Raw genomic sequence first — 16,580 nt, 5'->3', positions numbered from 1 at the left:
TGACTGGTTACCAAATCCCTGGAAAACAAAAAAGTGTGACGTTTGGGCTTCTTAAAATAAGTCTTTAACATAAAAATTAGGATTAAAAAGTGATAAAAACAAAACCAAAAAAAGAAAAAAGATAAATGTGAATGTTAGAGGCATCACATCATTTTACTGTAGACTAGTTTTATACTAGAAGAATTCATCTAAATAGTTGCCCAACACGAAAAATTTTATTTTGTGTCTCATACAACTGACACTAGTTGTGTGAGACTCCTTTTTTTGTCTCACAGTTTTGTGGACCCAGAAGTGTAAGATTGGGGTCCACAAATTTGCGGGACAAAAAGGAGTCTCACACAACTAATGTAAGTTGTGTGAGACACACAATAAAACTTCTCGCCCAACACCTACTGCACAATAAAATAAGTTATAAGTCATCCATGCACGTAGTGATGATTCATGACCGTTGATGTCAGTGCAACAATAATTGAGCACTAATTAATCTCAGATTGAGCACTAAACAATCTCAACTTGAGCTCCAATTAGTCCAAAATTGAGCACTAGCTAATATTTCTGTTTTGATTAAGTGATAGTATTAGATCCATCCTTATAAATAGATAGTTTCTGTTCTGATTGAATCCATCTTTTGCTTTCAGTCCTTTAGCTATTCTACAATCTAGCATAGCAAATTTTTACTAATGAAGTTGCAGCTGCTATACTCGCTCACCATTTTGTGGGTGAGTAGCAATTCTATATAGTTTCTGTCTTATCTCTCAAAATTTAATTTTCGGTAATTTCTAGTAATCATTTCATTCTGAAAATATTATTCGTACTACCAAAATCGCTATTGATTTTTTGTGTTAAAACATTCATTAAAACTATACAAATATAAAATTTAAAATTCAGATTCTAATTAATATCAATATCCTAAAATTTAGAACTCATAAAGTTAAAATCGTAGCTTCGCGTCTGATTCTAAAACTAACAAATAAATTGTTTTGTTATTGTATATATGTAGCTTGCTTTTGTAACAAGTCATGCAGCTATATCTCCAGAAGTTTATTGGAAAGTAAAATTGCCCAACACTCAAATCCCCAAAGTAATCAAGGATTGCCTTCCCCAAGCAGGTTTGTCTTCAACTCAAGGGATATGATATTGTTTTGCATGTTGAGAGACCGCAGCACATTTCTATCACTTCACTTGTTTGTGTCGTGCGTTTGACTTGTCTTCCCATATGTCTTTATGCTTATTGTGACATTTAGTGGGCGTTTGGACATAAAGAATTGTAAAATTCCAAAAAAAAAAAAAGTGAAAAAAAGATGGTATTTAAAAATTAGAGTTGTGTTTTGGACATGAATATAATTTTGGGTTGTTTTTGAAGTTTTGTGAGTAATCTGAGTGAAAATTTTGAAAACCAGTTTTTTGGAGTTTTTCAAATTTTCGAAAAATTCCAAAATTCATCTTCAAGTGAAAATTGAAAATTTTATGGCCAAAAACTGATTTAAAAAAAAAGTGAATTTTTTTTAAAAAATTAAAAAAAGTCTTATGTCCAAACGGCTCTTTATATTTATAACATTAGGTGTGGTTAAGCTACCTTTAAGTCTTTAACTATGTCAAAACTTTCTTAAACAAACTTAAAAGTTTATCTGGTACATTTATTTAACTTCTTTGATATTTTTATGCTTTAAGAAAAAATAATATTTTACCCCTCGATTATACTTTGTTGCACTTTATATCTATCTCTACTATCCAACTGTACATATGTGAGTTGTAGATTAATTAGAATTTCAAATTTATTAACATCCGAGTTAACTTACCTATATTGTTCAATTTTTTTAATTAATTACGCCGTATGGTGGCATGGCCCTATCATTAAACCAGAAAAAATACAAGGAAAAGAGGCAGAGTCAACGTCCAAACTTCACTAGAAGACCTGGACTGTATTAGCACCAGTTCACAATTTCTAGTAAACAAAAGGAGTGATACATGCAGGATATACAAGCTAAATCTACAGATTGATCCATCTACAAAAAATAATAGAAAAGCTCCATCTACTCTTATTATATTACAAAAATACATTCTTCCTCTGCTTATGCCTAAAAGACTCCATCTGAATATTGTCCAATCTGTAAGGCCCTAGATCTAGTAGCGCCAGGTAAATCGCTTGAGGATTATATCTGCAGTTCATCATTTTCAATACTCCACTTGGCTAGTGCATCTGCGACTTGATTAGCCTTCCTATAACAGCGATTTACCTGGCAAATAAGATCTTGAAATCTGTTTAATAATTTCTATCATCTGCCAAGGGACCTTCCTCTAATCAAATCTATGACTAGCAGAGAGTCACTTTCCAATATGATCTTCTCTAAATTATTTTGGATATTCTAGCAAGAGTAGCTTTAGCTTCAGCCATGTTGCTGCTAACTTTTCCAATTGATTGAGCAAATGCCATAATTAATCTTCCTGTGTGATCCCTGCAAATGACCTATATTGCTCAATTGAACTACTACACATGTGACCGGTGCATGGTTTAATTTCCGAGTGGCATGTTAATATTGTTTCTAGACCTCATGATCATCTTGAGAGAAAAAAAGAATTTACTGCATTTCACTATGGAATATCATTACATGCGTAGGATCGAAGAAAAATGATTGTCATCCAAATAAGCTTTGGCTAGATAACTGCCTTTTTTAGCGACCAAACTCTTTTTCTTGAGCACCATCATTGAAGCGCCACTTAATTTGGTCATTATTCAACCATTTGAGAAAAATGATTGTCATTGTATTTCTACAGATAATGAGATTAGTCAGCTGAAACAAGATAATACTGCCAATAAGGAAAAAGTATACTACGGTTTGCACAAACCATATGGTTATGATCGCGCTGCGACGGAAGATGAGGTTCGTGAGCTGAAACAAGATAATACTGCCAATAAGGAGAAAGTATACTACGGTTTGCACGAACCATATGGTTATGATCGTACTGCTACAGAAGATGAGGTTCATGGGCTAAAACAAGATAACACGGCCACTAAGGAGAAAGTATACTATGGTTTGCACNATGGTAGGCGGGTGTCGATTGCCGGTTGAGTGGTTTGAGCCGAGAGAGGCTCGGTTGTTGGGTACAGATCTAGTGCAGGATGCCTTGGATAAGGTTAAGATCATTCAGGATAGACTTCGTTCAGCTCAGTCCAGGCAAAAGAGTTATGCCGATCGTAAGGTTCATGATGTGGCATTCATGGTCGGAGAGCGAGTATTGAACCGTATGGTTATGATCGTGCTGCTAAGGAGGATGAGGTTCGTGAGCTGAAACAAGACAACACTGCCACTAAGAAGAAAGTATACTATGGTTTGCACAAACCATATGGTTATGATCGTACTGCTACAGAAGATGAGGTACATGAGATGAAGCAAGATAACACGGCCACTAAGGAGAAAGTATACTATGGTTTGCACAAACCGTATGGTTATGATCGTGCTGCTACAGAGGATGAGGTTCATGAGCTGAAACAAGACAACACTGCCACTAAGGAGAAAGTATACTATGGTTTGCACAAACCATATGGTTATAATCGTGCTGCTACAGAAGATGAGGTTCATGAACTGAAACAAGATAACACGGACACTAAGGATAAAGTATACTATGGTTTGCGCAAACCATATGGTTATGATCGTGCTGCTTCAGAAGATGAGGTTCATGAGCTGAAACAAGATAACACTGCCACTAAGGAGAAAATATACAATGGTTTGCATAAACCGTATGGTTATGATCGTGCTGCTAAGGAGGATGAGGTTCGTGAGCTGAAACAAGACAACACTGCCACTAAGAAGAAAGTATACTATGGTTTGCACAAACCATATGGTTATGATCGTGCTGCTACAGATGATGAAGTTCATGAGCTGAAACAAGCTAACACTGCCACTAAGGACAAAGTATACTATGGTTTGCACAAACCATATGGTTATGATCGTGTTGCTACAGAAGATGAGGTTCATGAGCTGAAACAAGATAACACGGCCACTAAGGAGAAAGTATACTATAATTTGCATAAACTATATAGTTATGATCGTGATGCTTCACAGAATGAGGTTCATGAGCTGAAACAAGATAACACTGCCACTAAGGAGAAATTATACTATGGTTTGCATAAACCGTATGGTTATGATCATGCTGCTTTGGAGGATGAGGTTCGTGAGCTAAAACAAGATAACACTGCCACTAAGGAGAAAGTATACTATGGTTTGCACAAACCATATGGTTATGATCGTGCTGCTACAGAAGATGAAGTTCATGAGCTGAAACACGATAACACGGTCACTAAGGAGAAAGTATACTATAGCTTGCAAAAATCATATGGTTATGATCGCGCTGCCATAGAAGATGAGGTTCGTGGGTTGAAACGAGAAAGTACTGCCACTAAGGAGAAAGTATATCATGGTTTACACCAACGTTTTGGAGTTCATACTTTGCGTCGTGCTGCTGCAGAGGATGAGGTTCGTCATCTCAAAAGGGAAAGCCATTACATGCATCATGCTACTACCGTGAATAATCTCCAACAGGTAAATGAAGGAAGCAGTGCCAAGAGTGACCTTAAAGATAATTACCTTTACAAACCTTACTTCTTTGAAAAGAACTTGGAGAAAGGAAAAATAATCAACTTTCCATCTCTAAAAAATAAAAATAAAGCACCTTTTTTGTCTCGCCAATTTGTGGAATCGATTCCTTTCTCGTTAGAAAAAGTTTTAGAAATTCTAAATTATTTTTCAATAGATAGTATCTCAAAGGATGCTCAAACTATTGAGGAAACTATCAGACATTGTGAAGAGCCAGCGATGAAAGGAGAGAAGAAAATATGTGCTACTTCTTTGGAGTCTATGGTGGATATCAGCTTAACGATGCTAGGAACTAATAATGTTCATGCAGTTACAACAGAGGTGGAAGGGGAAACTCAAATGTTGCAAAAATACACCATTAAAAAAGTTCAAAAGATTGCTGATGGAGATAACTTGATATGCCACAAACTTAGTTATACATATGCAGTTTATAATTGCCATGTTGGAGGACGTACCAAGATATTTATGGTATCTATGGTTGGTGCTGATGGAACAAAAGTAAAAGCAGTATTGGTGTGCCACAAAGATACATCTTTTTGGAATCCCAAAGGATTGCCTTTTGTACTGCTTAAGGTTAAGCCTGGAACTACCCCTGTTTGTCATTTCCTTCAGGATGATCAGATTGCCTTTCTCCCTTCTAAAGATGCCACTAAGCTATCTGATAACTAAGTCATAGATTGTCGTGAAAGAATGCAGTGGTTTACCTTTTGCACTACTCTGCCTTTTATCCTAATGTATATATTTTTATAATAAATGGATATGATTCTGGCTTTATGGTACCTTTTTTACTTTGATATCCAATGATTTCATTATCTATAGCCTGATGAATAATTTAATTTTCGAGGTCTAAAGTTGTGAGCATGTTGCAAAAATTCAATTTCAGAAATCCCAGTTGATTGTTAAATTTTAAAAATGTCACCATATAACCAATGAGTCTTTGGTGCTATATCTACAGCAGCAACATTTATAACATCATAAGTATTTGATTCTTTTTTAGTTTTATACTAAGTGAGATGGTGATTATATAAAAATTATGCAACAACCTATATGAGCGTAAAATTTATTGTTAATCAAGTAACATTAGAAATAAAAATAATGTATAATTTAACTCCAAGCTCTACTATGCCAAATACGTATCTAAAATTTGTTTTTCGCAAAAAATATTTCTCAAAATAAGTGGACTAATTCTGAAGATTAGGCGAAAGCTCTCTCCGAAAAAAGTATAATTACTGATAAATAAGTACTAGCAAGTATTCAACCAAGAAAATCTGCCATGGTAATTATAAATGTTGTTTGGTGACATGATTAATCTTTAATAACTATTTTACTCGCACAAAAGGGTGAATCTGGTGGTGTAGACTGGTGCCTCTGTTGTAACCTTTTCCTTGAATTAGACTTAGTCTGGAGAAATTGTGTAAATCTTCACTTACATTGACAGTCAATTTGATAAATAATATCTGAAACTAATCATGTAAAGGAGATAACATCCAATCAAGTAAAAGATCTTGTTCCATCATAACAATCAAAAGGGGATAGAGAAGAATGTGGAATACAATCTACTGCAGCAAACATAAACGAAAAGACAGTAAATATTTGAAAGATAAATCCTTTGAAGAACCTAATAAACTTCTAAGAGCTTGTTCAGACTTCCGATGGCCTTAACTTTGATAGATACTACTCAGCAGATGTTGATAAAGAACTGGTTAAGAACTATGGACTTAGAAAAGTATTTGTTCAGCAGCTGAGATTAAATTTTAAAGTTTAGCATCATCCATCAAAAGTTTAAATTATTTGAGGATGGTGAGGATGATAACAAAGGATAGATAAATAGAAACAATTGAAGCGGGCAAGATATGATTTGATAGGCCCTCTGTCAATTTACACCATGGATGAATAATTTGTTCCTCGATTGAGCTCCATTGAAGAGCTCTAGAAGCTTCGCGTGAAAGAGAGAAGGAGAAGTCTGATTCCCAGAAATGAGAGAATGAACTGTGTATTGGTATTTCTATGTAACAGTGCATATATACACGAGAACAAGATAAAAGAAACTAACTCCAACTGACAGCTAATTGATAGCTAAGCCACTAACTAGTTGTAACTAACTGTACAACATGTAAAGATAAAGGTTAAGATAGTAAAAGCTAGACATAGAAGCATAAAACATAAATACATCTCAATACCCTCCCCCCCCCCCCTCAAGTTGGAGGTTAAGGTTTTACACCCAACTTGCTTAAAAAGGTAGAATGTTTGACACCAGTGAGGGCTTTGGTAAGGACATCTGCTAATTGAGCACCAGTGGCAATGTGATGAAAAGAAATGAGGTCCTTGTGAAGTTTTTCTCCCACAAAATGGCAATCGACTTCGATATGTTTAGTTCTTTCATGAAAAATAGGATTTTCTATATGCATAGCAGATTGACTGTCACAAAAAACTGAGACTGGCTTAGGATAAGAGATAGTAAGCTCATCAAAGAGTCTACACAACCAAGTCAGTTCCCCTACAACTTTCCTCAAGGACCTGTATTCTGCTTCTGCACATGACAAGAAAATTGTTTCTTGTTTCTTGGACTTCCAACAAATTGGGTTGTTCCCCAGTAGGACTATGTATGCAGTAACCGGTCTCCTAGAATCTGGGCATGCTTCCCAATCTGAGTCACAGTAACCCTTCAGACTACAGTCAAAGTCATTGACTGAAAAATTCCTAGAGTGGGATCACTCTTCAAATACCTAATCAAGTGAAAGGCTGTTTTCAAATGTAGTTCTCTGGGATCCTACATGAATTTATTGAGATATTGTACACTGAAGTCTATATCTAATCTGGTGTTATAAGGAAGTTTAACTTTCCTACAAGTTTTCTGTAGTATGGAGGATCTGACAATGGTTTTCCTTCTTTGGCCCTCAACTTCTCATTGGGATCAAGAGGAGTAGAAACACTAATGTAGGAGAGGCAGTCATATTCCTTAAGCATGTCCGGGGCAAACTTTCTTTGTGAAATGATCACACCATCAGTTATATACCAAACTTCCAGGCCAAGGAAATAATGTAGTCTTCACATATCCTTGATCTTAAACTGGTCATGCAAGAAATGTTTGAGCTGAACAATCTCTAAAAGATCTGTTTTAGTGACAATGACATCAGCTACATATACAGCAATATAAATTGTGGAGTGTTCTGCCTTCTTGTAGAATAGGGAATATCCATTCAGAGAGTACACATATCCCTTTAAACATAAAGCTTCAGTCAGTTTAGAATACCATTGCCTGCTTGCCCGTTTAAGGTCATACAGTGACTTGTTCAACTTAGAGACTAAGCCTGGAGTATCAGTTTCTAGCACTGGTGGCATCTGCATATACACCTCCTCATAGAGATCCCCATGGAGGAAAGCATTATTTACATCCAACTGAAAATTTTGCCATTGTTTCTATACTGTTGTTGCTATAAAAGCTCTCACTATTGTCATCTTCACAACAGGGCTGAAGGTCTCAGTGTAGTCTATACCTGCTTGTTGAGTGTACCCCTTCACTACCAACCTAGATTTGAATCTTCCCACTGTCCCATCAGCTTTATGTTTTATCTTATTGACCCATCTGTAGCCAATGGATTGCTTGCCACTTGGCAAGGGTACAACATCCCATGTATGATGAGCATGTAAGGCCTCATACTCCTGAGTCATTGTTGCTTGCCAGACTGGAATAAGTGCAGTTTCCTCATATGAAGATGGTTGCAAACATTCACCACAAGTAATTGACTATCATGCATTAAATATGCAAGTGAGATATGACTATTTAAGGAAAACAAGGCATTAAGAGAGGTGGAGGAAGTTGGCTGATCATTAGTTACAGAAGTAGGAGTAGATTTTAATTGAGGTGTAGTATAAGCATAATGTTGCAGGTGAGTAGGAAGCTTGTGTTATCTCCCAGATCTCCTAGGTTCTAGACTGGTGAAGGATTTTGTAAAGTGTTGTCAGGCAAATCTTGTGTTGTGGCTATAGGAGATCCAAAGGTTGTGGTCCTGAAGGAGAACCTGCAGAATGGTCAAGGATAAGTTCATTAGGTGCAGCGCCAATATTATCTGAGCTGAGTGGACTGTCTGTTGTGGATTGAGGGGCATTAGTCTGTAGGTCAATGATGAAGGGAATTGAATGAATGGTTGAAGGAAAAGAACCAGTAGTAGGTAAAATAGCGAAAGGGAAAACATCTTGATGAAAGGTTACATCTCTAGATATGGGGATTCTTTTGGATTCTAGATTTAGCACTTTATATCCTTTTGTGTCAAAAGGATATCCAACAAAAATATGTGGCACAGTTCTAGGCTCAAACTTGTCCCTATGTACTTTTGGTATGGTGGGAAAACACATGCAACCAAAACTCTTAAGGTGGGAGTAATTTGGCTTCTTCTTGTATAAATATTCAAAAGGGCATTTGTTCTTGAGATAGGAAGTAGGTAATCTGTTTATTAGATATGTGGCTGTCAGAATGCATTCTCCCCAATACCTCACAAGTAACTTGACTAAAACAAGAGTGCCCTGGCTATTTCTAAGAGGTACCTATGCTTCCTTTCAACCACACCATTCTGTTGTTGTGTGTATGGACAAGTTCCTTGGTGGACAATGCCTTGATCTTGAAAGAAAGAGATTGCTTCTCCGATAGTGAATTCCAACCTATTGTTTGATCTGATTGACTTTATGGTTACATGAAATCGGTTTTTAACAAAAGAAACAAAAGCTTTGAGAACTTGCAAGGCATTACTCTTACTAGATAGAAGGTGAGTCCAAGTGGATCTGTTGTGGTCATCTACCATAGTAAGGAAATATTTGTAATTGTCATTTGTAGGTATATGATAGGTTCCTCATACGTCAATGTGTAATAAATCAAATATCAGTTTGGTACTGCTGGTTCTTTGAGGAAAAGGCAACCTGGTCTGTATGGCCATTGGGCAAATAGAACAAATAAAAGGTTGTTTGTTAGAGAAGGTAACAGGATAGTGGTAATGCTCTTCATTTTAACAAAAGGAACATGTCCCAATCTGTTATGCCACAACACATTCACATTATTGCCACGAGACAAGAAAGAAAAAGGAACACAAACAAGTGTTTTCTTGTGAAATGGATTTATCTACATTTAAGGGGGAATCATGATAAGTAGGGAATTGGACCGCTTATTTGCTCTCTTTTACTTGCGTTTTAGCTCAAAAATGCTTAAAGGTATTCCCGGAGACTAACGAAATGTGCTTACTTGCAGGAATATTGGGAAATGAACCAAAGAATTCAAAATTAACTCATAAAGGAGTCAAAAGTGAACAAGAGCCAAAACTGGGCAAAAAGGCTAGCAGTGAGGACCGCACATTTCTAGTGCGGCCGCAGAAGGGAGATTCAGATAATAGTGTTTTGGCCAGCTTAGGGACTGCGGACCGCACCAAAATTGTGCAGCCACGGGAAGTCAAGTGCGGCCGCAATTATTATTATGCGGTCCACAAGTGTGAAGAATCAGAGAGTTGGTTCAAGACCAAAAGTAGAAGAGCGCGGACCGCACCACTTTTGTGTGGCCGCATAATCAGAAGTGCGGTCGCACCCACTTTTGTGCGGACCGCAGAAGCCTGAAGTCCCAAGTTCAAATTCCTAAAGACTGTGGACCACACGATAATTGTGCGGCCGCATGAGCCTTTTGTGCGGACCGCACCAGAATTATGCTGTCGCACAACCTTCGCAGGGGCATTTTTGTCCGATATTTTTAGCTTAGTATAAATAGAACATTTTGTCATTTTTAGGTTAAGTTTAGTTTGCAAGGGTGCACCTGAGCCGTTTTATTTACTTCTTTGAGTAATTTTGTACTAGATTAACTTCTAAACATTAGATTTTCTTTGTCTAATCAATTAATTTCTTCTTGTATTTCTTTAGTTTTCATAAGTAGCTAAATCTTTAGCTAGGGTTGTGGCTCAACCCTATTGTGGGTACTTAATGGATATTTAATTTTAGGGTTTGTTGGTGATTGGGTTAGTGATATTTAGTCTTGTTTATGCTTTAATTCTAGAATTAATGGTTGCAAACAATGATTCATTCCCTTTTGACCTAATCTTTGCTTGAGAAAGAGAGACTAGGTTTAGGAAACCTTGGCTAACAAGGAATTGGGTGAATTCAAGAAATTGATAGCCCCATTTAAAGGGAATCTAGAGATACTAAGACCCGACTTGAGCATATATCACTTGATTAGTGCAATACCTATTTGGGCTTGAGAAAGCTAAATTGGGCAAAATCACTCAAACTACCGAGAGGTATAGAGCGAGCAATTGCGTGTGATTGATATATTGCGATCCGATTAATCAAACTAGCCCTATAATTTACAACCCGTTAGGTAGCCACCTAGGTGGAAGTCAAGATCCTAGATCCTTCACCATTTGAAAAACAATCAAAGCCAAAAACATTGTCTTCTAATTTATTAATTGCAATCATTAGCTAAAAGTAAAAATAGAAACAACCAATGAATATGTGAAAGTTCAATCTAAGGTACATCATACATTTACTCTAGTTATATACCTAATCCCAAATTCTAACTCCCTGTGGATTCGATCCCGACCTGTGTTGGGATTTATTATTGTTTCGACCGCCTCACCACCTAATTGTGGTGTGAGTTTGGGCGACATCAATTTTTGGCGTCGTTGCTGGGGAGTTAAACGGATTTAGCTATATATCTAGGTTTTTGTGTGTTTTTGTCTGTCTTTCCCTCTGAATTACTAATTTTGAGTTTGAAAAGATTTTAGGTACGAAAATGGCTCTCAACAACAATCCCATAGGAAATATTCTGTTGGGGGAGGAAATGGACGATGATGCCATGGATGAGGTTCCTCTTGAACCTCAAGCTAATAGACGAGGTTGCCCGCCTCACGATAATGTGCCCGCCCCTCCCCCACCTCCACCAAGAGAGGCAGCCCACCGACAATTACCAAACGAAGGTTATGCAAGTGTTATAGTCCCATCCCGTATTAGGGCGAGCAAATTTCAAATCACCAACGTGATGCTTACACTACTTGAGCAACGAGGATGTTTCACCGGGGCTCCGAGTCAAAATGCCTACAAGCATCTCAAGGGGTTCGTCGATACTTGTTGGGGAAGCAAGCAAACAAATGTTACTGAGGACGCGCTGACGTTGAGGCTATTTCCCTTTTCTCTACGGGGAAAAGCATTGAACTGGTTAGAGAGGTTGCCCAACCATTCCATCCACACTTGGGATAAGTTGGCAGAGCGGTTAATTTCAAAATTCTTCTCTCCGGGACATATGGCAACGCTTCGGGATGATATTCTTGCTTTCAAGCAAGAACCCAATGAGCCATTGCAAGAGATTTGGGAAAGATATCATACCATAGTTAAAGAGTGCCCGAACAATGATATGACTGAGGCCATGATACAACAGACCTTCTACAGGGGGATCAACACCACTAATCAATGTGTGGTTAACCAACTCACCAGGGGGAACTTCATGAACACGTCATATGCTGAAGCTTGTGAAATTCTTGATGAGATGGCGGATAACTCTTCGGAATGGCAAAGTAGAGCCAATGTTCCGCAAGGTGGCCCTAATGTTATTCACCTACACAAGGAGCTACATGATAATGGGCAAGCTATTACGGAATTGACAACTACCATGAACCAATTGGCCAAATCTCAGCTTCAACACGTTGAAGGGCCGAAACAAGTGCATGCAATGAAAGATGTGAATATGATGGTAAACAAAAGACGGCAACAAGGTCAACAAATGCAAAGCCGCCCAGAACAATTTAAGCAAGATGATAGTGGTTATGATCAATGTGATTCATTCAATGAGCAAGACGAAGAAGTTCAATATGTCAACAATTATAAAGGTCAAAGAAACAATGCTCAAGGGCAAAATAAACAACAATGGAGGTCACAAGGGAACCAAGGTAATTGGAGCAACCAAAACCACCAAGGCAATTGGAACAATCAAGGAAATTAAGGCAATTGGAGTAATCAAGCCAATTGGGGTGGAAATAACCAAGGAGGGTGGAAAAACAACAACAATCGGGGGTTGGGTTTTCAAAGGCCCCGATGTTCCAACAACCGAGCAATCTACCTCACTATCCTTCTCAAGGCCCGAGCTCTTCTTCCAATGAGATGGGTAGAATTGAGAACATGTTTAAACAGATGATGGATAAGAATGCCGACTCCGATGCTCAATTAGCCTCGCACAACACTTCTATTCGGAATTTGGAGGTTCAATTAGGCCAAATCTCACAAGCGTTGAACACTTGTCCTAAAGGGGAACTACCTAGTAATACAGTGGTAAACCCAATGGATGGGAATAATACGGGACATGCTATGGCCGTGAGTACTAGAAGTGTAAAAGGTGGAGATGCAACCACCTCAAATCAAAGAAGGATTGTGGATGAAGATGTTGTGGTTAAAGAAGATAAAATCCCAAGTAATGTTGTTCGAGCTAATGAAGAGGTGACAATTGATATAGATGAAAGTGTGGAGGAGTCGCAAGAAGAGGTGAAACCGTCTAGGGAATACGTGATTGACATGCCGGAACCGGTAGTGCCAAAATATAAGGAACCAATGCCAAGGCCCCCTCCTCCATACCCTCTAAGGCTTGCAAAGCAAAACAGTTAGAACCAATTTAAAAGGCTTATTGATATGATGAAGATTTTGTTCATAAATGTGCCATTGGTTGAGGCATTGGAACAAATGCCGGGATATGCAAAATTCATGAAATATTTGGTAACCAAGAAAAGGTCAATGAATTGTGAGACCATCAAGATGACTCATTAAGTGAGTGCTATTGTGCACTCAATGGCTTTTAAATTGGAAGATCCTGGCGCTTTCACAATCCCTAGCGCACTATTGGGAGCGCCGATTTTTCCAAAGCATTATGTGATCTCGGGGCAAATATCAACTTGATGCCCTACTCGGTGTTCAAAACTTTGGGAATTGGGCAACCAAGATCCATATCCATGAGGTTGCAAATGGCGGATCCAACAATGAAGAGGCCTTTGGGTATTATTGATGACATATTGGTTAGAGTTGGCAAGTTCATCCTCCCAGCGGATTTTGTGATCTTAGATTGTGAAGTGGACTATGAGGTGCCTATCATTTTGGCTAGACCTTTCCTTGCTACATGGCGGGCTCTTGTTGATGTGGATGCCGGCGAGCTCACTTTCCGGGTGGGTGAAGAAAAGGTAGTTTTCCATGTGTGCAAATCAATGAGGCAACCGAATAATAATGAAGTTTGTTCATTCGTGGATTTGGTGACAGACGTGATTGTTAATGATGCTAGTGCCACAGTGAATGTTGAAGACAAATTGGAAGCAGTATTGCTCAATCTTGATGATGATGAGGAGAGTGATGGCTATGTGGAGTGTGTAAATGCATTGCAAGGCATGGGGTCGAACACTTATGAGCCCCGAAAACTATCTTTGGATCTTGAAAACCGGAAGACTCCTCCAAGAAATCCCTCAATCGAGGAGCCTCCTACCTTGGAGTTAAAGCCATTGCCCCCGCATCTCACGTATGAGTTCCTTAGCCCTTCTTCTACTTTACCAGTTTTCCTTTCTTCTTAATTAACTGACATGCAGTAGAGTCCACATTGGAGGTGCTACATAGGAGGAAAAGAGCAATCGAATGGACTTTGGCGGATATCCGGGGCATAAGTCCCGCTATTTTCATGCACAAGATTATGTTGGTAGAGGGTGCCAAACCCTCCGTTGAACATCAAAGAAGGCTTAATGAAGAAATGCAAGAGGTGGTGAAGAGGGAGATAACCAAGTGGTTAGATGCCGGGGTTGTTTGCCCCATTGCCGATAGCTCGTGGACCTCTCCGGTGCAATGTGTCCCAAAGAAAGGGGGCATGATTGTGGTAACAAATGACAAGAATGAACTGATCCCAACAAGAACCGTTACAGTTGGAGAGTGTGCATGGACTATAGGAAACTCAACGAAGTCACTCGAAAAGATCATTTCCTGCTTCTGTTTCTTGACCAAATGCTTGATAGGTTGGCTGGATGTGCTTTTTATTGCTTCCTTGATGGATACTCCAGCTACAATCAAATTCTTATTGCTCCTGAGGACCAAGAGAATACCACTTTCACATGTCCTTATGGTACTTTCTCGTTTTCAAGGATGCCTTTTGGGTTGTCTAATGCACCGGCAACATTTCAGCGGTGTATGATGGCTATTTTCACCGACATGGTGGAGGACATTCTTTTGAAGATTGTTTGAACAATTTGGATAGGGTATTGGCTAGATGTGAGGAGACAAATTTGGTGTTGAATTGGGAGAAGTGTCACTTCACGGTCAAGGAAGGCATTGTCCTCGTCCATAAAATTTCAAAATATGGTATTGAGGTTGACCAAGCCAAGATTGAGGTAATATCCAAACTCTCTGCCCCTACATCCGTGAAGGGAGTGAGGAGCTTCTTGGGTCATAGGGGTTTCTATCGTCGATTCATCAAGGACTTTTCCAAGGTGGTGAACCCATTGTGCAAACTTTTGGAGAAGGATGCCAAGTTCCATTTCAATGAAGATTGTATGAAGGCATTCGAGTTGCTTAAGTTCAAGTTGACAACTACTCTTACTATCACCGCATTGGATTGGAGCTTGCCTTTTGAGCTCATGTGTGATGCTAGTGATGTTGAAGCTGGGGCGGTTTTTGGGCAAAAAATCAACAAAATCTTCCATCCGGTCTACTATGCTAGCAAGACCACGAATGATGCCCAAGTCAACTACACAGTGATGGAAAAGGAGTTACTTGCTATTGTTTTTGCCATGGAGAAGTTTCGGCCGTATTTGATGGGTACTAAGATGATTGTTCACACCGACCATGCGGAGCTTCGGTATTTGATGAGCAAGAAAGATTCTAAGGCAAGGTTGATGCGGTGGGTGCTTCTTTTGCAAGAGTTTGATCTCGAAATTCAAGACTGTAAGGGTAGTAAAAATCAAGTGGCGGACCACTTGTCCTGATTGGAGGAGGAGGGGAGGCCAAAGGATGGCCTTGAGATAAATGATTCCTTTCCCGATGAGAATTTGTTAGCCATTTCAATGACCGGGATGCCATGGTTCGGCGATCTACCCAATTATCTTTTGAGTGGCATTGTACCGAATGAGTTCTCTTCAAACCAAAGGAAGAAGCTCAAACGGGATGGCTTGGATTATTATTGGGATGAGCCGTATCTTTTCCGGATATGTACCGATGGTGTGATCCGGTGATGTGCGCCGGAAGAAGAACAAATGGGAATTCTTGAAGCTTGCCACTCTTGACCGTATGGTGGTCATCATGGTGGAGCTAGAACGGCTACAAAGGTTTTGACTTGTATTCTATTGGCCTACCCTCTACAAGGACGCTAGTGAACTTGTCAAGCGTTGTGATGAATGCCAAAGGGCCGGTGGGATTTCTAAGAAGAATGAGATGCCCCTTACCACCATTCTAGAGATTGATATCTTTGAATTTTGGGGTATTGATTTCATGGGACCATTCGTAAGCTCTTGTGGGAACACTTACATTTTGGTAGCTGTGAACTATGTGTCAAAATGGGTTGAAGTCGTGGCTATACTGTCACGACCCTAAACCCGAACCCAGTCGTGATGGAGCCTCTCGTGAAGATAAGGCCAGCCGACACATTCCCATTTCAATCTTAAGCAGTATTAAGTCTTAAACATGATAAAATCTCAAAAATAAGCAGTTAACAGTATAATTTACGGAAAACAAACCCAACACAGCCCGATACCGGGGTGTCACTAGTCATGAGCATCTACTAAGGTCCGAATACAACCAGAGTCTAAAATGTACTAGATACAGTCTAATGAAATCGAGAGGGAGAAAAGCAGTGTTACGAACGTCGGGCAGCTACCTTGCTAAACTCCGATGACTCTGCCTCTGAGTAACCAATACCCGCTACCGGGTTTAGAAATACCTGAATCTGCACACAAGGTGCAGGGAGTAAAGTGAGTGCTTCCAACTCAGTGAGTAATAAGAACAAAT

General features: G+C 39.0%; 1 protein-coding gene across 3 annotated transcripts; it reads left to right on the top strand.

Annotated features, from left to right (window-relative positions):
- Window positions 1-611: 611 nt before the first annotated feature.
- Window positions 612-5,383, top strand: LOC109237168 (BURP domain-containing protein 9-like). Of its 3 annotated transcripts, XM_019403427.1 has the most exons (5): window positions 612-719; window positions 1,001-1,109; window positions 2,776-3,033; window positions 3,331-3,971; window positions 4,071-5,383. In XM_019403427.1, the coding sequence occupies exons 1-5, from the start codon at window positions 681-683 to the stop codon at window positions 5,262-5,264; spliced, it is 2,241 nt and encodes a 746-aa protein (XP_019258972.1). In that variant the 5' UTR covers window positions 612-680; the 3' UTR covers window positions 5,265-5,383. The 3 variants fall into 3 exon arrangements, with proteins under 3 accessions (XP_019258972.1, XP_019258975.1, XP_019258971.1); XM_019403430.1 differs by having other exon boundaries at window positions 3,628-5,383; XM_019403426.1 differs by having other exon boundaries at window positions 613-719; window positions 3,331-5,383.
- Window positions 5,384-16,580: the final 11,197 nt, after the last annotated feature.

The sequence above is a fragment of the Nicotiana attenuata genome, unplaced genomic scaffold (genome assembly GCF_001879085.1).
Source record: "Nicotiana attenuata strain UT unplaced genomic scaffold, NIATTr2, whole genome shotgun sequence".
Taxonomy (NCBI): Eukaryota; Viridiplantae; Streptophyta; class Magnoliopsida; order Solanales; family Solanaceae; genus Nicotiana; species Nicotiana attenuata.
This window is presented reverse-complemented; position numbering and strand designations above follow the sequence as displayed.